This window comes from Microchirus variegatus (assembly GCF_963457635.1).
Source record: "Microchirus variegatus genome assembly, chromosome: 1".
Lineage (NCBI taxonomy): Eukaryota > Metazoa > Chordata > Actinopteri > Pleuronectiformes > Soleidae > Microchirus > Microchirus variegatus.
In genome coordinates, this window is record NC_139802.1 from 3,528,114 (window position 1) to 3,554,446 (window position 26,333).

Genomic DNA, 26,333 nt, shown 5'->3' on the forward strand with positions numbered 1-26,333 from the left:
ACATTAGAGCTGGCACGCCGGTATTATACAGCGGCACCACCGCTGTAACACCGCATTCACCGATAATACTACAAATCCCATAATGTTCTGCTGTTGTTTTGTATTCATTGTTATTTTATTTTCAAATTTATTAGCTTGTGGAAAAAGTTAATGTTGATATTTACCTCAGAAGGCTGCAAATAGAAAAGAGGCATTCAATTTTTTATTAAAATTTGATTTAATATGCCATTGATGTTTTTTCGTTTGTTTTTTGAAAGTTGATTTTGCACTTTTAAGTTATATAAGCGTTGCTTGTTCCATATTCAGTGTTAAAGCAAATCAGTGTAGCAAACTGAGCAGTAATTAACGTTTTATTCATGCACTTTCTCTTGCTACTTCAAGGCTTGAATGTTTGATTCATTCATTATTGTTATTTTATTTTCAAATTTATTATTAGCCTGTGGAAAAAGTTTATTTTGATATTTACCTCAGAAGGCTGCAAATAGAAAAGAGGCATTCAATTTTAATCCATCCATTATCTAACGCTTATCCTGTATTTAAGGTGCATTCAATTTTTATTTAAATTTTATTTGATATGCCATTGATATTTTTTAATTATTATTATTATTATTTGAAACTCACTATAAAGTTATATAAGCCTTGCTTGTTTAATATTCAATGCAAAACTTGTTTGGGTCCCTATTGAAAGGTTAATTTGTTCAACCTTGGCCCGCAGCTTTGTTCAGTTTTAAATTTTGGCCCACTCTGTATTTGAGTTTGACACCCCTGCTTTAGTTGGACAGGCAGCACTTGGATCAGTATTTAACATCTTTTCATGCTGAGGATAAAATAGATCAGATGAAGTTCACTGTCAAACTGATGTGGCCTCCTCTCCTCTCCTCTCCTCTCCTCTCCTCTCCTCTCCTCTCCTCTCTCCTCTCCTCTCCTCTCCTCTCCTCTCCTCTCCTCTCCTCTCCTCTCCTCTCCTCTCCTCTCCTCTCTCCTCTCCTCTCCTCTCCTCTCCTCTCCTCTCCTCTCCTCTCTCCTCTCTCCTCTCCTCTCTCACCCAGCTGACCAATGCCACACTTGTTTCACCTCTTTTCAAACTCCCACATTTCTACTCGGTAACCAACGCTGAATGAATTCCCACTCACTGGTCTGTTTGCGGTCTCATCTCCTCTCTGATCTCGTCTCTCTCTCTTTTCCTTTCATAACGTCTTATTTCCTCTGATATACTCACAGTACATCCACACTGTGGCTGTTGACCAGAGCAGAGGCAGGTGGGAAACGCGGGGCATAGTCCACCCCCCACCTTCTCCCTCTCTCTCCCTCTCTCTCTCTCGCTCCCACCTTCTCTCTCTCTCCCTCTCTCTCCCCATTTCTCTGTCCTCTTTTATTCATTCCTGTGTATGGACAAGGGGCACTAAGATGGACTCTTTGGGTCTTTTCATCCTTCTGCTGCTCCTGTGTTTCCAGAGGACAGCTGCTTCTGATGCCAGTAAGATTTTTTATTAACATAACAATCAGCATCATGCAAGATTTTCTTTCTTTTTTTTGGGGTTTGTTTTGATGTTGGTGTAACAGACTGTTTTGGGTGCTTCAGTGTGAGCTGTAGTAAAAAAAAAAAAAAAAAAGAGAAAGAAATAATCAGATGTAAGCAGTATTTGACGAGTACACACTGACGACAAGGTATGAGTTTCCTACATGTTTTAGAGTTCGGAACAAGAGTTAGTGTTTGCTTCAGATCCATTGAAGAACATAAAAGTGGATAAAAGGAGCTTTTATTCTTTGATTTTTTTTTCCAGACAAAAGTCCCTGGACCTACACTGGTAAGTTCATCTCTTAAGTTACTATATTGTAATATTATTATATTTTGGAATAGTTTGCACTATAATACTCTATATGTTGTTGTTTCAGATGTAAATGATCACAAATCCTAAAAGCATGCAGAAAATTGAGCGGTTGATAACATTGGATTGTTTTTCGCAGTCGTTTTCAGAGACTGGGTTGAATTTTAACACGTGATATAGTAAATGACATGCATATAATGCAGTTTTGATGTATTCACTAACATACCTCCTGAAAATGGCTAGTTAACATATTAAAAACGACAATAAAAGTAGTCAAATGTTACAGTTGTGCCCACATTTGCTCTTAAAGTCGTGACTTATTTTGTGAATTATGTTGCTGTGGTTAGGGCTCCAAATATAACAAGTTTGGGAGACACTGCAATAGAGGAGAAGTTGCACTTAAACAATATGGATAAGATTTGTGCATTTTCCCAGTGTACCCCCCGCCTCCGCTCCGCTCCGTCCGTCTCTTGTCAGTGTTAGTTACTGTTCAGCAGGCTGACATTAGCACAGCAGCAAAGAAGAGATGATGAATGGTTTGGAGGGAGACGGAGAGGAAGAAGGCTTGGTAGAGGCTTAGCAGAGGGAGGCAGGTGCTGGACAGAGAGAGGGAGATGGGACGGGATGAAGCAAAAGCATACCAAATTGTGCCCTGTATTGTTGCAGTGCACACAAAAACCTGTGTGTTTATTGTTCCGCGGAAGCACACTGGCTGCCTCTGCCATGGACAATGACACTGTGTGAATGAATGGGCCACACAGTCGACGTCCACTCTGCGTGTATTCGGGAGCCCAACACCAATGTACAGCAGTACATATACATACAGAAAATACACAGCAAACTGCAGAGGCTGTGCCCGGAGCCAACTACCAACCTATACACAGTCTGTATGGATGTTGCTATAATAGACAAGAGGAACGTGTACAGTGTGATACAGTATGAGCGTGATCTCAGATGCCTTTCGCCTTCTTTCTAAACGCTAAAAAAATTTAAATCAGCTCAAAAATCACAGGACTACCTCTTACAGAGCCCCTAAAACAACGTGTCTGTGTGTTTTTGTTGTGTTTGAACCATTATCATCATCATAACCCTAACGTCTTAAATTCTGCTCTCTTAGCTGTGATTGTTCAGAGTGGCTAACAACAACGATCCCTATCTTTAATGTTGATGTTTTTAATTTATGCAATGTTAGGTCAAATTAGGTTCAACTTTAACAATAATTGAAATAAAAAAAAAATAAAAAAATCTACTTATAGACAACTGACCAGGACTCTCTGGAAAAAGAGATCTTGTATCTGGGACCTTCCTGGCTATAAAAAAAAAAAAAGGATAAAAAATGGTTAATATTTAACTTTAATAACAAATTTATATAACACACCTTGGCCAGAATATTCCTAACTCTGACTTTCATTTCTATGCTGTCATTTACTCCTGCTGAGGCCTTTGAGCATCATCTACGCCATGCTTTTGATGGAATAGAGGAACAGCGCAGTGATTTGTAACCTCTTCTAAAGGTTGACAGAAATTACCTCCTTTTTTCGCTTTATCACAGAAACAGCAAGGTTAGCATTCTTGGGAAAAAAACTGTATGTTTAACAGATCGAGCTGATGTCTACATTTAAATACCCTTTAAGGTGCACATTCAGTATGTACACAAACAAGTCTTGATTTGCTTTTTTTGTGCGAAACCTTTCATCCGTTATCGACGTTGCAGACATGCTGGATGTGGACATCACGCCTCAGTCAGGGGTTGTTTTGTTTATCTACAAAATCACATTGGGCAAATTCCCTCTCTCTGTGTGATTGTGACACTGTGTGATTTGTTGTTTGTAAAGTTCAAACTCTGAACTCTTATCAACTATTAACGCTCTGGTGGCGAATTTGGATACATGGTTGTTTGTGTGCAAGTGTTTTATACGAGCCAGTTTTAATGTTTGTTTAAGTCTCACAGGCTCAAATGACCTGGGGGACAGGAGTGGAGTGTCTAGTTTGGTCAGCAGGTGACAAAAAAAGTAAAATATTTTGAGAATAAGATCTAAAAAAAAAAAATATTTTATGAGGATAATTAACTAAATTCCAAAATAAATTATTGTCTTAATATTGAATTACAAATAGTTCACAATATAAACATATTTATGATGAAAAAGTAATCTACATACAGAAATAACTCATAACTTGATATTAAGTGGTGATCTGCATGAAATTGATTATTTTAAGTGTTCAGACTACTGTAAATGTGCTGTTGCTTTCTTGGCCAAGTTTAACCTGGTTGAATAAAAGCTACACAAATATAAATGAATCCATTAACTATTTAATAATGTAACTTCCCTTGGTATAAATTAATTTATTGTAGACATTTTTGAGGGTTGTTATTCTAAAAGTTCCACTCATTACCACAATGTTTGAGACCGATAACTAATGTCAGGGGTTTTGTTCTGATAAGCGGCATCACTGAGCTGCACCTGTGGTTTCTCTATGATTTAGCTCACAGTTTTAACCCTGAGAACACAGAGCATTTAAGCTGCTTTTCCACCATTATTATGTCAACATGTATATACAGAGGCTATAAGAGTGTGCAATAATTTTCATCATCTATATAAACACACCTGAGCAAAAAAAATTTGAATAGGATTTTTTGGAAATTTGGAAATCATTTAAAGTTCGCTCTGCTTTTTAAATTTTTTATTTTTATTTTGTGACTTTCCGCTACTCCCGTTTTTTAAAAATATATATATATGTTCGATTTAAAATGAATCATAACTTTGAATCCAACACATAATGCATTTTTTAAAGTCTAAAGATGTGACCTATAAACACACACCCCAGGATGTCCATATAAGGAGTTGTGTATTATTCCCACGGCAATTTACCGTGGGTGCACCTGCGGCACTAAGGGGTAACAACTCTGCTCTCTACCAGATTTTAGTACACCATTTTTCAGAATTTTCTGTTTCACTTTAAAGTCCATCCATTTTCATGGGTGGCATAATCTTTGCCTCATGCTTTAAAAAAAAAACATTATCTGTATTATCCGTAAAATAAAGGTGACTTATTTCAAAGCAAAAGTGCGACCTGTTCTCAATCCATATAGTTCCACATAGAGAGGGAGAGTACGTACATGCATGCCGTGTGACACGACATTGCATGATGTGGCTGGTACTGAGCTGTTAGCTCGAGTGGAAAGGTTTTGTTTTTTTTGAGCTGCAACAACATATTGTTGGTCTAACATTCCCATCATTGTCCTCTTCATGCTCTGAGTGAGTGAATCAGTGTGTGCATGTGTGTGTCAGCAGCACGCTACAAGAGGTACGGCATGCACACCCCGGGTCAGAATTTTCGGCCTCCGGTTACCATGGAGACCTCCATGACGACCAATAGCAGGACAGCGGGACTGGACTTTTGAAGTTGAGTCACGGTGTGGGGGGGCTTTGCTGTGGAGAGTAGTGAGTTTGGGGGCAGAGGAAGAGGACGGTGAGGAGGGTGAGGTCGGGGATTTGCAGGCACATGGAGAGGTGAAGTCACTCATGAACATTTATGTGACATGGTGAAGAGAAGGGCTGCTTTTAATGAACCAGTTAAAAAGACTGACTGTACTACATTCATCATGTTTTATTTACATACATAAACATACGCGTTTTTCCTGATGATTTAAAGGTGCTTTATGTAATAAATCTAAAGCAACTGGTCATAAAATCCTCCTAATACGTCACAGAGACTCAGGAATAATGTTCATATAACAAACTGAACTCACCAACAACAACAGTACAGACAAAATATTTGCATTAAAAAAATATATTTTGCAGACTGCAAATCATGTTTATGTATTGAAATCATGTTCAGTCAGTAGAGTCTCAGCTGCCGAGCAACCACGGGTTGCCAGTTACGTCAGAATACCAAAACTAAAAGACCTCGGTATTATGAATTTGAATGTAGTAACCGTTTTTGGCCACAGTCTTACAAATGGCACCTTTAAACAAGTAAATATGATGAACTAACATTAGTTGACATTATATTTTCCGGTAAAAAGTGACTTCAGCGAGTGAGCAAGTTTTCACTCCAAATAAATCAACTAATTTAATTTCACTTACTGTTAAAAGAAAAGGAAGCCATTGATCGAAAGATGGAATCTCTCGAGTTTAACAAAGTTTTAATCCTGTAAGATGGAGCAGTTACAGAGTTTGAATGTCACCGCCTGGCCTCCTTTTATCCTCCTCTACAACACTTGTGCAATTTGTTCCAATCCATCCATCCATCCATCCATTATCTACCGCTTTATCCTCCACCAGAGGGTCGCGGGGGGGTTCTATCGACCACTTGACATAGGGCGATAGGCGGGGTACACCTCGCCAGTCCATCACAGGGCCACATATAGAGACAAACACTCTCACTCACACTCTCACACCTACGGTCAATTTAGAGTGACCAATTCACCTAACCCCCATATCGCATGTTTTTGGACTGTGGGAGGAAGCCGGAGAACCCGGAGAAAACCCACACACACACACACACGGGGAGAACATGCAAACTCCTTGCAGAAACTCCTTCGGACTCCTTGTTTCCGAAGTAGTTCCAAACGGGGCTCCAACCCAGGAACTCGGGTCTTCTTGCTGCAAAGGCAAGAGTGCTAACCGCTACACCAACCGTGGGCCCATGTTCCGTTCGCACCCGACGATAATAAACCCGTAGTAGTTGATTCTCACTTTTACACATTTGTACTTTCCCATCACATGATAATTGTGCAAACATGGAAACCATAGTCACATAATAGACTACTCGTTATACAGCAATGAAGGGGTCAACGCAAGATGAAGAATCAAATGGAAATCTTTTCGAACACCGACGGTACGTAACTTCTAATGTCGCCAGCCGGTTTGCCTCTCTTTTTTGGTGACATAAGAGAAAACGAGTAGGTGTGGACTATTTGAATTTGGAAAATTTTTGTGGGGAAATATTCCAAATTCTGCATTTTAACCCATTCGTGAGTTAGTGAACACACCCTGAAGTACATGCTAACCCAGAGCAGTGAGCTGCCTGCATTCAGCGGCGCGCGGGGAGCAGTGCGGGAGGGTCAGGTGCCTTGCTCAAGGGCACTTCAGCTGCGGACAGGTAGGGGTTCGAACCGGCTACCCTCTCTGGTCTCAAGCTTGAAGCCCTAAACAACTAGGCCACAGCTGCCCCCTAAGGTAGTCCTTTATTCGTCCCGCAGTGGGGAAATTTCCAATAGGGTGAGCTGCCTGCATTGTGCGGCGCTCTGGGAGCAGTGGTGGGGTTAGGTGCCTTGCTCAGGGGCACTTCAGCTGCAGACTGGTGGATCTGGGGATCGAACCGGCTACCCTGCGGTCTCAAGCCCGAAGCCCTAACCACTAGGCCACAGCTGCCTTAATGAGGTGTGTGGAGTTTTAGGTTTCGGCCGTTTTCTGTGCGACTCACAGCGATGTTTCTGCTCGGCTGTGATGCGTTCACTGATGCTCGTAAAAAATCCTCTCACTTTTCACTCTTGCTCTCCTCTCACAGCTCTAATACTGGTAGAGACATTCTGACCGTTTCCAAATAGTGATGGGGACACGTCCCCACCGTCCATACGCAAACCTACGCCCTTTGTTTTTTAAACAGTTTTAACCAAAACCTAAAGACACAAATATTTAATGAATTAAAGCACCAAATTCTGACATTAATCATCATCACTTACATTCTTTGAATCGTGGGGGACAAATTTCTCTTGAATAAAGGTTTTATTCTAGGTTTTTGCTTAATGTTTTAATGTTGGTAAAGGTCCTCATCACAATGCTGGGACCCCAAACACAACATTGAGGAACAACTGTCCCGCACAATTAGAGGCTGCAGGACTCAGAGTCAGTGAGCCGTGTGATTGGGTGACATCATTTCTTTTCTGTTTATTCTCTGCTCAAAGGCTCGGTGGGTCAGTCGCAGTGGTCCGAGTATTTCCCAGACTGTGGTGGAACATCTCAATCCCCTATTGATGTGGTAACCGCCCAGACTAAATATGACCCCACTCTGAGTCCTCTGACCCCGCTGGGCTACAATCAACACGGCAGCAAACCCTTCACTTTGCACAATAACGGACACACAGGTATCTATAGCAGCTGACGTTTCCAGCTCCTAACGTGAACCAGGAAACCAAGCAGCTTTATGTTTATACTGCACCATCCTCAACATGAGCCGGCCTGTAAACCTTTTACTGCTTATTAATGAGTAATTCAGATTACTCACCGTGAGCCTTTGCAGTGTTTCTTCGAGGTTTCTTTCATTCTTCTGTCCATCAGTGGTGATCGAGCTGCCAGAGTGGATGGGACTGAGGGGGCTGCCCTGGCTCTTCACAGCTGTGCAAATGCACCTCCACTGGGGCAACGGCGGCCCGGACCAAGGCGGCAGTGAACACACCATCGACGGTCTGAGTGCAGATGCAGAGGTAACCACGTTTGAACACAGCCGCATGTATATGGGAAAATAACAATTCACATTGAAAATGTCTGAAACTGATTGACCTAAAAAATAATTCTGGATCAAAACTGTGAAGAGGTGAAGTGTTAAAGGTGCCATATGTAAGAATGTGGCCAAAAACGGTTACTACATTCAAATTCAAAATACCAAGGTGTTTTAGGTTTGATTTCTGTCATAACTGGCAACCCGAAACAACCCAAAACATGATTTGCAGTCTGCAAAATATATATTTTTTAATGCAAATATTTTGTCTGTACTGTTGTTGTTGGTGAGTTCAGTTTGTTATATGAACATTATTCCTGAGTCTCTGTGACATATTAGGAGGATTTTATGGCCAGTTGCTTTAGATTTATTACATAATGCACCTTTAATGTCACATAATTAATTTAGCAACAGTGATAACTTGTTGACGCATGTTGGTTTGCTGTTTTTCTGATTATTTGACAGTAAACTGAGCCTTGAGGTTTTAGACCGAGAGGAGGAATTATCATTATACTGTGGATAATTTATGTCACTGAGAACATAACAATCAGAGTATCAGTGTCTGTTATAGCTCAGTTGTTCAATGTTCGGTGTGATGTATCGCTAAATGCAAGGAGCATCTGTCTGGTAATGGCATAACTGTCCAATGGTTTGCTTGATAGGCTTCAAATTTGGCAGAAACTCAAGCCCAATTTATACTCCTGCGTAAAGTGCTCTGCGTAAGCTACGCAGAGTCCTCTGCGTCGACGCAGAACCTGTCGAAGAGCCTCTGCATCGTCTCCGGGTGCACGGAATATTTTTTAAGTGTCCGTCAGACGGCAAGAGCTGCGATTGGTCCTCAGGACAGGCCGAGCGAAGCTGCTCTGTGCCGGCTCACAGTGAGCAGCGAGCGACCACAGAGGGCGGAGCTGAACACCGCCGACTTCGTCGCTGCCGAACTATTAATACGTCATATCTTAACACACACAGCACATGTTTAGACTCTAAATGGCCAATTTCTCGCCTCAAATTATCTTAAAACTGCGTTCCGGGACACAGAAAAGTGACAAACGGCCACTGTTTCAACAACAACAGTCTTTCTCCCTCGGACGCCATTGCTCACTGTGGCCAAAAGCACAACAACCTTGCGCAGTGACCCCTACTGATCGGGCGGGAAATTGCAGCGCCTATCCGTCACCACGACGCAGAAGTATAAAGGCTCGAGTGGTCTACGTGGTGACGCAGACGGATAACGCATTACGCAGTCGGAGAAGTATAATGTGGCCTTTAGTCTGTGCAGTGCCGACTTTGACATTGTTTGGATAAGAAATGCAAGAGATATCAGTACAAGTGTGACAGAATACTAAAAGCGCTGCTTCTGCGCCCTCTAAAACTATCATCATTTGTCATTATTATGTCTTTATTTCATTGTCTGTATTTGAAAACAACAAAAATACACAATTTACACAAAAAAATTACAATTTAGTAAAAAATAAAGGGCCAGATTCTGCAAAGGTTTTGTTTTGGGTTAGTGTGATTCCTTCCTTCCTTTCTGCTGTAATGCTGATAAGAACTAAATGATATAAAAAGGAAAAACAGAAGTCGTGAAAGTTTTGGGAAAGTGTTAAAAGATAAGTTCCTGTCCTCAGTGCTCTTTGTCACTTTCTCCATAGGAAAAGAAGCTGATAAGCAGCCTTTCCTTGCCTCCTTTACCTTTTTTTAAACATTCTGTAACTCAGTGTCTCTTTGCTCCTTCCCTCTTCAGCTTCATGTGGTTCACTACAACTCTGAACTCTACCCCAACATTTCTGCAGCGATGAGACAAAGACACGGCCTGGCTGTTTTAGGAATTCTCATTGTGGTAACGAAACAATAAAAATGATGGAAGAAGAAATAAGGCAGTTACTTTACACCTGAGCTGGAGTATGTTTAACAAATGTAACGTGTAAAGTTTTCCATCTTCAGACAGGTGAGGAGACAAACCTGGCATTCGACAACATCCTCAGCTACCTGAGCCGCATCAGAAATGCAGGTAAGAGCAGCAAACAATGAGCCACACTGTCCTTTTTGTTTGGATTACTGTGTCTTTGCAATACATTCATACCTATGATTAAATTATACTTTGAGGGAATGGTTATCAAGGGTTTTTCTTCTTACTTTGTAATTTGCAGTTTTGAATTACATGTAAATCCAAATTCCCAACACTCAGCAGACACAAAACTTACATGGACATGAATACCGTTTATTTGCTATTCTATTGGATCCTACGTTCTGCTCCTTTCTTCCACCGTCAGACCAGAAAGCGTTTATCCCAGCGTTTGACGTCCAATCCCTGCTCCCGAAGGATCTGGGAAGCTACTATCGCTACAACGGTTCCCTTACGACGCCGCCGTGTTATCAGGGCGTGATCTGGACGCTGTTTCACAAGATGGTTCAGATCTCAAAAGCACAGGTGAGGCTGAGACACAACTCACCTGAGGTGTACAGAAGCAGGTCAGCAAATTGAATGGAATGAAATAGACAGAAATGCTAAAACCTTTAACTACAGGGTTTAAATAATTTGTCTCTTCAAACTGACAATGACTGGCCTCATAAATTATATTCTTTAATTACTAAACTAAATCATCAAGACACCAAACAGAACAGTATATATTTTCCCAAGCACCTATGAAGTGAAGATATTTTACTGTAGTGACAAATATAAAGGCGAACACAAAAAAACAAACTGTGTGAACCCTTTTTTCCATTACTATGTTCAAATATATATGTACAGTATATATAGAGGCTTTAAGAAGATGTGCAATATAGTGTGTCTTATATCCTATTTTTCTGTACAACCTAGACAATCTGATTTATTATTGCTACTTAATATCACTACTAAAAATGTGATATAAAATTAATTATTGTATTACTTTTAACTAAACACATAAGAAAACACACCAAAAATATGTGAATAGAATATGTGACCTATAAACATACACCCCCAGGATGTCCATATAAGGAGTTGTGTTGTCATTATTATTATTCCCACGGCAATTTACCATGGATGCACATGCACACTAAGGGATAATTACTTAATAACAAGAGTGAAGTTGAATTATTGAAAATGAAAAATAAAGTGGAAAAACACACACACAAAAAAAAAAAAATCATAAATTCAGATTTGAACAAACGGAGGAATCCTCTGCTGACTCCTCCCTTTTCCAAGCACATCAGTGAACTACGGTGGCCCTCACATACCATACAGAGGTCGGCTTCTTTGTTTCTGTCACTAACTTTCACTTCAACATGCAAAAAACATGTTCTGGCTCATGTGTCCACAAAGATGGCCGCCCCAGTCAAGCAATCTCTAAATTGCATATAAAAGGCAGATTTTAAGACAATGAAAACCAAATGATTTTAATTTCAAAGCAATTAAAAGTTAAACACCAGACATTTAACACAATTTAAAGCATTATGTAATAAATCTAAAGCAACTGGCCATAACATCCTCCTAATATGTCACAGAGACATACACAGTACAGCCAAAATATTTGCATTAAAAAAAATATTTAGCAGACTGCAAATCCTGTTTATGTTTTTAAATCATGTTTTGGCATGTGGCGCCACCTACCGCCGTCTACCAATCATTGCAGTCAGTAGAGTCTCAGCTGCCGAGCAACCACGGGTTGCCAGCTACACAAGAAAACGAATCCTAAAAGACCTCGGTATTTTGAATTTGAACGTAGTAACTGTGTTTGGCCACATTCTTACATATGGCACCTTTAATTGACTGAGTTGTGCTTTTTAATCTCTTAATCAAAGTTGGCTGCATTATTCAGTTTAATATCAGTCAGTTAATTGAGGCTTCGCTGTTTATGACGCCGCCCGCCTCAGGAATGTGACTGCTTTACCTTTCGTCTGTCCACTCCAGCTGCTGAAGTTAGAGACGATGCTTTACACCAGCAGAGCTGAAGACCCCGAGAAGATGCTGCTGCAGGACAACTACCGTGCGACACAGCCACTCAACCGCAGGGTCGTCTTCACTTCCTTCTCTGCAGGTTAGACAAACAGAGAGCATGCACGATGAGATGTTAATGTCCTGATGTGAAAATGAATGACAGCCACTTGCCGATAGCTGGCATTTTCTGTGTTTAACACTCATTTAGAGGTGCTTTAACTCCACTGTTTGGCCACAAACTGCTTTTCTACACTGGTGGATTGTGCATCCTGCTCATTATACAAACCACAACACTGAGATAGGGGGGTGGGCATGCAGACCAAAGCAAGCAATTAGCACCAGCCCTGCAGAGAGTGAAACGTGGAATGTGGAGAAAGAATGAGGGAAAGTTGGGAGTTGGGATTACTGTCTGAGACAGTCTTAGGAAGCAGAAAGAGAGGGGAGAGAGAAACAGACACAGGGGGAAATTATGGTGAAGTACATGGGTTCAGTGTTTGTTTGCAAGCTGATTAGAAAAAGGGATTTAAAAAAAACTCAAAACACTGCCTTCATTGTTATGATGCCAGTCTAACTGATTAAAGGGGAGAGGGAAAAAAAAGAACAAGGGAGACAGGGTGGTCGACAAAGACAAAGGAGAAAGAATTTTGTGTGAAGTGCTCATTGTAGTGAGTGACTGAACTGGAAGGCCTGTGATATCAGTGCAGCAGTCAAACTGACTAGACACATTTTCAACAGGCTGAACAGCAGACTGTGTTTAGATAAACCCATAAAGCATGTTCTAAACGGTGTGTGACAGGAAAACAACATGCACGCTGACTTTCTAATGATGTTACTATATTGTTTTTTGTTTTAGACTCAAGGAAGGAGCTCTCTTCTGGTAAGACGGCGTTATTAACTATAAAACCAACAATATGATGTGACTGAAAATGATGCTCTGTGTTTTCATTTTTTTGCGTTCTCTCCTGCAGGCGAAGTCACGGCCATCGTGATTGGAGTGATGTGTGGCTGTGTCGGCCTGGCAGTAATCGTTCGCTTCATTGTGAAGACAATACGGTAGGAATTTCTGCAGCATGGCTGAGTCGCTTCCTGTTTGCTATTCTGCTGCTTTCAGTGGCTGCAGCAGACGACTGCCACCACGCAGCTGTTGAGCCTCTTGCACTGTGGAAAAAACCCAACCCAACTCTTCTCATCATCTATCTTCTCTTTCTTGGCAGATTTTTTACTCTCCTTCACCATGAAAGAGTTGCGGTAAACAGGTGGCCTAATTGAGCTCAGTACTGACAAAGACAACTAGCACTGACTGTTTTTTGGTGCTTGACAGGATATCCTTAAGTGCAGAGTTTGGACCAGTGCAAAGAAATAAAGTGCTAAAGCTAATTGGGAGGACAGAAATATTTGCAATGGGATATTTTTAATCCATGAGGGAATATTATTGAATTATATAACAAGAGCCCAGAATACTCAATGTCATATATGAGACATTTCCTGAAAACCCCAAAGAAGCTGATATATAGCGGAGCAAAACTAGTAGCATTAAATTGCAGTACATACTGATATTATATATATTTGGGGTCATTTCAAGTTGTTTGTCCACCATTTACAGTTGTTGTTTTTTTTGTAGTTTTCCACTACACAGTCCCAGCATGGCTCGACTCAACTTTTTGCTTTTCCATCAGCGGCAGTACCTCGTACTTGGTACTGTTTTTTAGTACCTGCTCTGTCTTACTATACTATACTATACTATACTATACTATACTATACTATACTATACTATACGTGACTACCGTCCATTGATTGGTCAAAGTGTCATCACTGGAAGAGTCATGAGCGCGACGTGCAACTCGTCAAACCAAACATTGACAACCTACGTTAATCTCCAACATTTAGCAAGGAAACGTCTAAAATGTCAACACTGAAAAGAGGAGCCTGGTAGCAGTGAGCCAAATGTGTGTTCAAATATTTGCTTTACATTCATTCACATCTAAATCATGGGAGGGAGCAGTGAAACATCGATACGCTTTAAGCTAACGCATCCACACAGTTTGTGAGATCGGTTGACGTTCGATGGGGAAACTTTGTTTAGTTATCAATAAACAAACAATAACAGCATAACAGTGTAATAATGTGAGGAGCCATTTTGACGCAAATTGCCAACAGCATTAATAAAACATTGTCAAGACGATAAACACAAAAGCTGTGTTGAGGTAACGGTCTTCAAAGCATGTTAGTTGGGATTGGTGGAAATGTCTCTAAAAGGTTTGTACATTAATGTTAAATTCGCACTTGGGATAATCTGATCCTCTAACCTCTGCTGCAACATCATGGCTGTTTTACAATGTACTGCGACTACGTTGTATCATCATTTCCTCCCTTTTGCTCAACCAGTGACTTCCCCGCTCCACTGCAGGGACCAGTGACTCCCGAAGCTCCCATATTTGTGTCCACAGTGCTTTCTCTGAGCGACAAAAAGAAAAATATGACTTTAATGACTGGACATTTTGTTCCTCAAACAGATTAGTTTGAACCTCGGGTCTTTAAATGTGATTACAGTGAAGGGATTACCTCGTTCATTTTCCCCGAGGTTACCAGACGCCCTGTGACCTTATGACTTACTTTGGGAGCCACTGGTTTTAATAATGTCAACAATCGGTTTGCAGTAATGTCCTCTAATGAGAATGGAATCAGTATTTAACACTCAAATCTCAGATTGTCTGTGTGTTTAGGTCATGTGATTCTGTTTTGATTTTGTGACAGCTCGACCTCTAGCTGGGACATCCTGCCCAGTAACCGGCCTGCTCCCACACCAAGGTCACCTTTCACAATTATGAAACACAACCCATAAATCATTACCCTCTGACATCTCAGTTAGACTCCCAAACACACCGCTTTGCTTAACCATCCATTCACTGCGTGTTATCCTCTTACCTATGACCCTAACAAGTTATTAGTGGGTATTAGTGTCTACAGAAATTCCACAGACTGAGGGAAATGTCTCTAGAAACATTAACTCACTTCTAGCCTGTAGTGTTGCCTGTGCTTTTCAGATCTAACAAAGAATGTGTCTCATCTGCATCAGTCTTTAACCCTGATGCAGATGAGACAGCTCATGTGTTTTTGTGCTTCTAACTATTATCAGGAAATACACATATAAGATGGCACGTTTGTATCATAGTCTGAATTAGATGTGGACCTATTAGTATTCATATTATTGACTATAGATCTCAAAACTACACAAGCTATATGGCTGCTGAAGAAAAATATTTAACATTTTGAGGTCCTTTTTCCATGGCAGACATTTTGACAGGTCACAGCGGGGGAAAGCACAAAGCACAGGTGTAAAAACAATCAAATTATGGACGATCCATCATTAGACTTCCTGACTTTCACACCTGACCTACAGCCGACCATCGTTAAAGGTGCATTATGTAATAAATCTAAAGCAACTGGCCATAAAACCTCTTAATATATCACAGAGACTGAGAAATGATGTTCATGTAACAAACTGAACTCACCAACAACAACAGTACTGGCAAAATATTTGCATTAACTGTTTTGGCATGTGGCGCCACCTACCGCCGTCTACCAATCATTACAGTCAGTAGAGTCTCAGCTGCCGAGCAACCACGGGTTGCCAGTTATATAAAGAAACCTAAAAGACCTCTGTATTTTGAATTTGAATGTAGTAACCGTTCTCGGCCACATTGTTACATATTGCACCTTTAACTTTATTACTAGTAGTGTTATTATAAGTGTTAGCACGTGTCAAAATGTCTGTCAAAATGCTGTATAAAAGGAGATGCAGTAATCCAGTGGGGATCCCTTTCCAAACCTCACTCATTATAGTCAGAATTTATGAAGTTAATGCTAAACCTCCCTTCTAATTTCGTTTCTTAATTGTATTAGTCAGTCAAAGTACGAATTTAATTGTAAAGTTCTAAACTGCTGTGTCTAAGTGCTCATGGGTGTTCTGAAACGCAGTCTATAGTTGAGCAGAACTCTTGGAACTACTCTAACACTGTCACTTACAACCTAATAAGACGAGTGACTCTTTCATTTGGTGTTTCAGAACAAAGGAGCCAGAGACGGCGAAAGAGAAACAACAAGACGTGGCTCTGAACTCGACCACTGAAGGACAAAAGACAGAAGAGTCCTCATCATTTCTTCAGACTGAGCCTTAGCTGACAGTTCCGAGTTCACTTCAGGCCTTGTTCCCGTTTCCCTGATGTGACAGAAAACAAACATGTGCTCACCCGGCACTTGTAAATAAACAGTGGGACTTTGTTTTGAAAAAAAAAACATCAAAGGATGAACGTGAACTGAACACAGGACAAATCACCTGCTGCCTTGGTGACTTCAATGATCTCTGTTATTTTCTCCCCCATCCAAATCCAGAGATGTTTGCAGTCTTATCAGTATCTGACATTTCTGTTTGCATGTGAAGCACTTTGTGTAAATATGTCAGTTTGCTGACTCTGAGTTGCATGATTTGGTCAATGTAAATACCTTATAATATACATGTATGCAGTAAAGTGTTTTTCACGTTTGGCCATAATTTTGTCATGCTCCTCCTGCCTTGAAACATGAGCACACTGTACTTGTATGAAATGTAATAGACTTGTCTGTTGTTTCATTAATAATCAATGTAATATCAATGTTATTTTTGCCTCGAGAGTTGATAATTAACACAAAGTGGACAATGTGACATTAAAACGTGAGATTTTAAGGTGATGAAAGCAAGAAATGCATTTTTATTAAGACATAAATTTGCTTAAGGAAACATGAAATACTGGCTTCACTGACGGTGCAGTGAATGGTGCAGCCAGTACATTCACAAAATAAATCACCTTCATCACCTCCAGACTTGATTACTGCAACAGCATCCTCTAAGGCACACCATCCAAAACCTTAAATAAACTCCATCCAGAACTCTGCTGCTGGTCTGCTCACCCACACCCACTCCCGTGACCACATGACCCCTGTCCTCCAGAACCTCCACTGGCACCCGGTCCCACAACGAATACAATTCGAAATCCTCCTCCTCACACACAAAGCCCTCCATAACCAGGCCCCCTTCCTACCTCGCTGACCTGCTCCACCGACACAACCCATGCCGTGGCCTCCGCTCATCCAACGCAAACCTCCTGTCTCCACCGCCCAGGACCAAGCACCGAACCTGGGGCGACAGAGCCTTCTCTGTCGCTGCCCCCTCCCTCTGGAACTCTCTCCCCACACAAATCCGTGACTCCACCGACCTCTCAACTTTCAAATCAATGACAAAAACTCAACTTTTTTAGAAATTGCTTTTAATGTTTAGTTTAGTCTGATGTGTTTTTAGTGTTTTTCTTATTATTTGTTGCTGTTTTTACTGCTTTTCTGATGTATTGTAAAGTGTCTTTGAGTACTTAGAAAAGCGCTTCAAATAAAATGTACTATTATTATTATTATTATTATTACTATTATTATTATTATTATTATTAATAACAATAATAATAATAATAGTAAATGTTCACTGCAGCAAGAAGACCCGGGTTTGCAGCCCAGTCAAAACAAGTGCCTTTCTACGCGGCGTTTGCATGTTCTTCACGTGTGAGCATGGCTTTTCACCAGGTTTTCCAATTTCCTCCCACGGTCCAAGAACATGCAACATGGGAATTAGGTAAATTTGACACTCTAAATTGACTGTGTGTGAGAGTGAATGTTTGCTTTTGTGGCCCTGTGATGGACGGGCGATCTGTTCTGGGTGTACCCCTCCCTTTGCCCTATGTCAGCTGGGATTGGCACCAGCGACCCTTATGTGGCGCATAAAGCAGTAGAAGATGGATGGATGGGCTGCAAAGACATTTTAAGTTTTGGTGTTTTGGTCTGATGAACCACCTAATAACAGCTAGATCCACTTTAAAGGTCACATAGAGTGGTCCTGTTGCACATAAATGTTAGTTATGGAGGTCTACTTACATATATTAACTTGTTTTTATGGTCAAAAACCTCCTAGTTGCTGTGAACTAGCCGATAGAAATCCTCTTTTCTGACAGCATTTTTCTGCTGCGAGATTTCAGAGTGAACTTTCACCCCCAGAAGACAGAGTCTTGTGATTGGCCAGTACTATCCAGCACATCTGTTCTCAGAAGCGCAGCGCCCCCCTCTGGAACGGCGGATGCACTGCTCCTCATTATCAAAACATTGTTTTAACAGTGTTTAAAAATAGCTTCGTCACGACTCCCCGCCGCAGTCCCTTTATGACTTAAACCGGAGTCAGACCCAGAGTCAGAAGACACTGTTGCTCGTGAAACACCTCCACAACGGACGTTATTCTTCTTCTGCGGTTCAATGTACGTAACCGGATGTGGCCGGACTACCGCCCGGAGCAGGACGATCGGTTGTTCAGGAGAACCGCTGCTTACGTAACTATCACGGGATTTTCAGTGATCTCGTTGAGCCCCGAGATTACAATAAAACACAGCGTTCTCAGCAATGGCTGAACTGTTTGTTTTGAACCGTCAGGGCTTCATAAACAAGGTAATGACGCAGATACACACCAAAAAAACAGCGATAATAGGAACTTCCGGTCTAGTTCCGCTTTAACACAAATGAAGAGTGAGTAAAAAGCAGCTAGGCCCAGAGCACTGGAAGTACTGAAAGATGTAGAACCTAAAAACTTCACTACCCCTTCAACCAGAGGAGAATTAAAAATTGCGCTCTGCAGTGGAGATACATTTGAATATATACAGTAGATGGATTAAAGTGCAGAGGTGTGGAGACTTTTCTCACAGACAGCGAGGCAACACAGAGAACGAAGGCACTGCAAAAGAAGTTATGTGTACCAAATAGGGTTAAATGTTTAAAAATCAAAAAGACGGTGGAGCAGTTATTTTCAGAAAATCTGGCAACCACACTACTGCAAAAGTTTGAATTAGGACTCTGTTGTACACATTTCACATACTTTATATCACCCTTAAAGCAAAGAGTAGATCAAAATGTAATGATTCAATTCTATTCTATTCTATTATTTGTTTTGCCTGCAGACAACTCATCCGTACGGCTGCTGTTTCTGAATTTTGATGTCATCCTGCATGAGCATCAATATCTACATTATATTATACATTAAATTCACAGAAATGTTTGTTTTCGTGCGTATGTTAAGCTGAGCTGAGCTGGTTTGACGTTTTCTTTGACTGCAGCACCACAACGAGCAGTACCTGAGGAAGTGTTCATCAGGACACTCACTGTTATATGTAGGAATCACTATTCATTTTTTTAAACATGCTCACACACACACACCATAGATTGCATAGGGTTAGGGTAATCTCAAAAAATGAGATTGTCACCGGAAGTGAAAATATATTGAACAGACACCAGAGGGCGACTCCACTGGCTACAAAAAGAGCTCAAATGCAAGTCCATGAGAACATTTGCTTATTCTTCACTTGATTTATTAACCATTTTCCCGAGAAGTCAATCTCAAGTTTTAGCTCTACTTTTGTGAATTAATAGATAGATAGATAGATAGATAGATAGATAGATAGATAGATAGATAGATAGATAGATAGATAGATAGATAGATAGATAGGTAGGTAGGTAGGTAGGTAGGTAGGTAGGTAGGTAGGTAGGTAGATAGATAGATAGATAGATAGATAGATAGATAGATAGATAGATAGATAGATAGATAGATAGATAGATAGATAGATAGATAGATAGATAGATAGATAGATAGATAGATAGATAGATAGATAGAATTGACAGCTGTTATAAACCAATAGGAGCCTGATTGCAGGAGATGTGAAATTCTTGTTGTGAATTGGGTGATGTGACCACTGATTGCCACGTGACACACACACATTTTGTTTATCACTGACCTTGAAAATAAGGGTAAGAAGAAATGACATTATGCTCTCTGGGTAAATGTAGAGATTCCTGGGATGAGATTGATAAAGCAGTTTTCCAAGCCTGGACGACCCACACAAAGACAACTGTAGATACCAGTGATCAAACAGCACACAGACATCTAATTATCACTGACTGAACTGTGGTGTGTTGCAACCCTAGGATTATACTTCCTTTTATGGTCTGTCTCTCTGTGTCTGTGTCTCTCTCTGTGTGTGTGTGTGTGTGTGTCCAGGTATAACTAATGTTGTGGGGACCTAGATCTACTTTACACAGTCATATTATGGGGACTTGTCTTCCTTATGGGGCCAAAAAGAAAGTCCCCATAACATAAATTACTATATTTTAAGTAGGGTTAGGGTCAGGGTTAGAATTATGATTAAGGTTAGAGTAAGTCTCCAGGAAATGAATGGAAGTCAATGTAATGTCCCCTGAATTTAGAAACTGGGTATGTGTGTGTGTGTGTGTGTGTGTGTGTGTGTGTGTGTGTGTGTGTGTGTGTGTGTGTGTGTGTGTGTGTGTGTGTGTGTGAATGATTTGGCCACCGTGTTTGATTCTCAGCTAAAGTTTGACATGAACACAGGATCACTTGATAAAAGGGTACAGTAGAGAATCCATCTATTATGGCACATGCATTATTTTGGTGTTTTAAAACCCATACTGTGTACTGTGCATCCGTTATATGTTGAGAGTTATATGTTGACCTTCTCGTTCATTTGCTCGTTCAACACCTTAACAGTAAAAGACAGAAACTGCCTCTGAATAATGTAGTTAAAGTCTGCTCCAAAATCAATGGTACGCACTTGAATGAGCTTAATTCCCTGTGGGTGAAAAGCGATTGATTATAATGAATATGTCCTTCCTGGTGAATTCTCACTACTGCTGTTGGGGGGAGACGTTACCTGCAACCTCTCAGCAAGACAAACTGATTCACAAAAAAATTTGTTCCCTTAGCTATTAAACTGCGGAATGCTGAGTAGTTGGTCAGAATTTTAAATATTGGGTTGTTCTGGGTTTTACTGACAACATTTACTTATTTATTGTTGACATAAATGAGGTGTAGGCCACTCCCTCTGACAGGGGGTATAATGAAGTGGAAAACGGAAGAAGAAACATCGAACAACTGAGATCGTGGCTCGAAGAGGTCTCTACTCCTGCTACTGCCGCTAAAAGATAAGGTAAGGAAGTGTTGTATAATTTGTAATTGAAAAATAAAATAGTCACACTCAAACAATGACCTTGTTTAATGCATCGTAATAGTTTTTTTTTTTTTAGCTAAAACCATAGTTTAGGTCTATTAGAAGGGTACTCCACCCATTTATGACCCAAAACTCTTCTTTTAAAACCTCTCTACGTTCATGTACAAAAGAAAGAGAGAGACATGGACAGCTCAGTGGCTTTGTCCAACATCACTGTTTATTGCATGTCATGCAGCAAAAGGAAGATGTGACTAAGTATTTTTGCCATGGTGACACGTCGGGTTAACCCACAAGTTCTCTAAAGTCTTGCTGAATTTGACAATGACTGGCAAATGGTCAAGGTTAGATGGCTGTAAAGTGTTTTTTTTTGTGTGCATTTTGTTATGATTTAATCATTTGTGTTACCATCATAGGTCTGCCGAGTAATGGCTGCTTTCAGGATTTTTTCCACTCTTGCCATCTGTCTTCTGGTGGCTCGTCAAACATTTGCTACAAATGATGCACCGTGCCAGAAGTCCAATGGGAACAACGGCTTCAACACCTTTGTCAAACGCCACATTCGTGCCGGATTGCCCACCTCTCTCAACGTGAATGAATGGAAGGCGTACATCAAGAAAAACGGCAGCTGTGACAGACCCACGCAGTCTTTCCTTCACCCAGCAGACCTGAACCGTGTGAAGTCTGTTTGCACAGATAAAGGAGGGGTATTTTTTAAAGGGGACCAGTGCATGAGCCGGAATCCTTTCACTTTCTTCACAGTGAGGATTCAGATAGGAACCTGTAATATCAAAAGCGTTTGTCAGGAAACCAAACATCTGATTCTGGCCTGCGAAAAAGTTCACAATCGCTGCCTGCCTGTACATTTCGAGGGAAATCCTCTTTATAAAGAGATCGATAACAATGCCATGGGTTGCTGGGGCCCAAACTAGTCATTCAATTATTTTGGATAAAAAATTCTGTAATTAAACCTTGAAAATCTTTCCTTACATTGTAAAGTGAAAAGAAATAAAGACACATTTTACACCCACACAGTCAAGCTCCAGTGTGTAGTGACTTTTGTTGTTGCTGATGTTATTATTCTGCCACCGCTTTATTCATGAACAGCAATTAGCCTATGCCGTAAAGGGATAGTTTGGAATTTTGGACATAAGACCTATTTTCCAACTCAGCCGGTGTGATGGAGACGTCTGGAGACGTTTTCAAGAAATTTCATTCAGTTCTTCTAGTTGCCGAGTTCGCTGGTGCTACGGCTAGCGCAGGTCAATGGTACCGGCTAGCATGGCATTAGAAACACTCACACCGACTCCACAGTGCACCCGAGGCAAATCAATTGTAACGGCAGACTATCGATGTACATATCTGTGTTGATAGAATGTTTGAAATAAAACCAACATTGCAATTTGAAGGATTTATGTCTCAGCAGCAGAGTGTTTCTATACACAGTATATATATATATATGTACATATGTACATATACACAGTATATATATATATATGTGTACACATATAATAATAATAATAATAATAATAATAAAGCATTATATTTGGAGGCGCCTTTCACTCAAGGTCGCCGTATATACACACATACATATATATACACACATATATATATATATATATAACGAATATATATATTCATTTATATATGAAAACTAAGCACTACAGCTTTAAGACGCCATTGGCCAAAGGTGCACATACATTTCTTCAGAAAACACACAGGACACTGCACATCTAACTATAGCTGAGTGAACTTGAACACAGTGTGTATTTATAGCTGTAACTCATGGGTGTCAAACTCTGGCCCGCGGGCCAAATTTGGCCCGCCGTGTAATTTCATTTGGCCCTTGAGGCAATATCAAATTAACATTAGAGCTGGCCCGCCGGTATTATACAGCGGCACCACCGATGTAACACCGCATTCACCGATAATACTACAAATCCAATAATGCTCTGCTGTTGTTTTGTATTCATTGTTATTTTATTTTCAAATTTATTAGCTTGTGGAAAAAGTTAATGTTGATATTTACCTCAGAAGGCTGCAAATAGAAAAGAGGCATTCAATTTTTTATTTACATTTTATTTAATAGGCCATTGATGTTTTTTCGTTTGTTTTTTGAAAGTTGATTTTGCACTTTTAAGTTATATAAGCGTTGCTTGTTCCATATTCAGTGTTAAAGCAAATCAGTGTAGCAAACTGAGCAATAATTAACGTTTTATTCATGCACTTTCTCTTGCTACTTCAAGGCTTGAATGTTTGATTCATTCATTATTGTTATTTTATTTTCAAATGTATTATTAGCCTGTGGAAAAAGTTTATTTTGATATTTACCTCAGAAGGCTGCAAATAGAAAAGAGGCATTACATTTGTATCCATCCATTATCTACTGCTTATCCTGTATTTAAGGTGCATTCAATTTTTATTTAAATTTTATTTGATATGCCATTGATATTTTTTAATTATTATTATTATTATTATTTGAAACTCGATTTTGCATGTCACTATAAAGTTATATAAGCCTTGCTTGTTGCAAAACTTGTTTGGGTCTCTATTAAAAGGTTAATTTGTTCAACCTTGGCCCGCAGCTTTGTTCAGTTTTAAATTTTGGCCCACTCTGTATTTGAGTTTGACACCCCTGCTGTAACTGATCACCTCTCATTCTGAATGTTGCTCTAAAGCACAACCCTGTGGACAGAGTTGTGTCATGCTGCTCCACATTAGGCCATTAGGCCACTCCCTCCAACAGGAAGTGAAATAAAAAACCCAGGGATTCACCGTCACACACACTGCTCAAAGAAGTTTCCACTCCTGCTAAAATAGAAGGTAAGTAAGCGAGAGAAGCTGCTTTCTCGAACCTCTTCTGCTTTCATGTGTGATGAGTGTACACAGAGAAACAAAGTGATCTGTTGCTATGTCCAGCCTCATGTTTTACTCGATTGTGTTTTCATGTAACTAAGAAATGTGACGTAAAATGTGACCAAGTGAGTCACGGTTAAAGGGCTATAAATGCTTTTTGTCCATTTTGTTATGACTGAATCACTGTTGTTCCACCACAGGTCTGCTGAGTAATGGGAGCGTTCAGGGTTTTTTCCACTCTTGCCATCTGTCTTCTGGTGGCTCGTCAAACATTTGCTAAAAATGATGCACCCTGCCAGAAGTCCAAGTGGAACAACGGCTTCAACACCTTTGTCAAACGCCACATTCGTGCCGGATTGCCCACCTCTCTCAACGTGGATGAATGGAGGGCGTACATCAAGAACAACGGCGGCTGTGACAGACCCACGCAGTCTTTCCTTCACCCAGCAGACCTGGACCGTGTGAAGTCTGTGTGCACAAGTGCCGGAGGCAGGACACACAAGGACAACCTGTGCATCAGCCGGAAGACGTTCACGTTTGTCACAGTGAGGAGTGAACCGGGAACCTGCGGGATCAGGAACGTCCGCGAGGAAACCAAACACCTGATTCTGGCCTGTGAAGTGTTGGAGAATCAGTGCCTGCCTGTGCATTTTGAGGGAAATCCTGAAAGTGTATCGCCAAATAACAACGCCAGAGGCTGCCAGGACACCGATACTAAAGGCCATGCACCCAGCTTTAAAATGACATGGCTTCCACTGTCGTTTGTTGTTCTGCTTGTTATTTTTGGCTAATCACATGTTAAATTGCAAGGACATTTCACTCTCTGGATCACACATTTAAAGTATTATAATTAAATTTGAAAAAACAACCTGTACCACATTTTGTACAGGTTTAAAACAATATTTTTGTGGAACGTTTATAATTCCCGTTATGCTTGAGTGTACACTACCGTTCAAAAGTTTGGTGTCATCTATAAATTTTTTTTGTGTGTTTTCCATTAACTCATACTTTTATTCATCAAAAGAGTTGCAAAATTATAATTATAGAAAAGACAGTGATTAAAAATAATGATGTTTATTCAAAATAATTTTGCCCTTCACACTTTGCTTTCGTCAAAAGAAGCAGCAAAACTGTTTTCAGCTGTGCTGACATCATTGCACAAGGGTTTTCTAATCATCCAATAGTCTTCTAACGCGATTAGCAAACACAATGTACCATTAGAACACTGGAAAAGGGCCTCCTGTGTACATTAAAAACCAGATGTTTGCAGCTATAATTGTCCACATTAACAATGTACAGAGTGTATTTCTGATTAATTAAAAAAAAAAAAAAAAAAAAAAAATCTCAGTGACCCCAAACTTTTGAATGGTAGTCTATAAGGGAAGTTTTTTCTTTCATAGCTGTCCAGCAATCATTTCTTGATGAACAGAGAGTTGGTTCTCCAATCACATTTCATTTAAAGTGACAGTATTGTTTTTAATTTGCATTACAAAACAGTTATAGGGCAGCTATTACTATATGTAAGGGATTGTATTTACTTAAGAGATTTAATGAAGGGAATACGAGAAAAACTGCAGACAAAAGCCACTGTACAAAGACCGCAAGACACAACTTTCTTCTTCAAACAACCAAAAACAGTTGCTACCAAATGGTATTTTAATTTACACTAAATAGAACAAATGATACACAATGAAGAAGGAACCACCGAATATCTTATCTTCTGACTTTCTCAGGAGCCAAAAGCATCACTGACAAATGGAATGTATACTTTTCGGAGACTTTGTCCCGACACAGTTTCAATCTCCACAAACTGATTTCACTGCATGCTTTACTCTGTATTTCTGTGCATGCAACAAATAAAACTTCTTGAGTTCATGTTGCTCTTGTTTGTTATCTTTTTATCACTATTCTGATGACAAAATACAGAACTACTTCCTGCAGTACAGTTGTCTTACAAATTCATTCAATTGTGCAATAGCATGATTTGTTCTAACACGCCCTTCTTTTTACCTTTTTAAGTAACAAACAAAAATCACATATCTTTGACTTGTTTGCATTCATTTTCAGGGTTTGTGAAAGAAAATACACCTACGCTATGTACGCTAAGTATTTGGCCACACCATTTAAGTATTTAATTGAGGTGATTCAATCAGGCTATGGACTAAGCCCCTTATCCTCAGTGACGGGCAATCTTCGTGCTTCAACATA

General features: G+C 40.2%; 1 protein-coding gene and 1 long non-coding RNA gene across 2 annotated transcripts; both read left to right on the forward strand.

The window, feature by feature from the left end:
- Positions 1–1,407: 1,407 nt before the first annotated feature.
- Positions 1,408–16,370, forward strand: ca14 (carbonic anhydrase XIV; the record flags this gene model as incomplete). Its single annotated transcript, XM_083895179.1, has 12 exons — positions 1,408–1,477; positions 7,741–7,920; positions 8,114–8,259; positions 10,018–10,113; positions 10,218–10,284; positions 10,547–10,704; positions 12,166–12,292; positions 13,046–13,069; positions 13,161–13,245; positions 13,407–13,448; positions 14,947–15,000; positions 16,259–16,370. 12 exons carry the CDS (start codon positions 1,408–1,410, stop codon positions 16,368–16,370), a joined length of 1,161 nt encoding a protein of 386 aa, XP_083751305.1.
- A 7,663-nt stretch (positions 16,371–24,033) lies between these two features.
- Positions 24,034–26,000, forward strand: LOC310926544. The gene is made up of 2 exons (XR_014592810.1): positions 24,034–24,092; positions 24,326–26,000. It is a non-coding gene; the product is annotated as an uncharacterized lncRNA (long non-coding RNA).
- Positions 26,001–26,333: the final 333 nt, after the last annotated feature.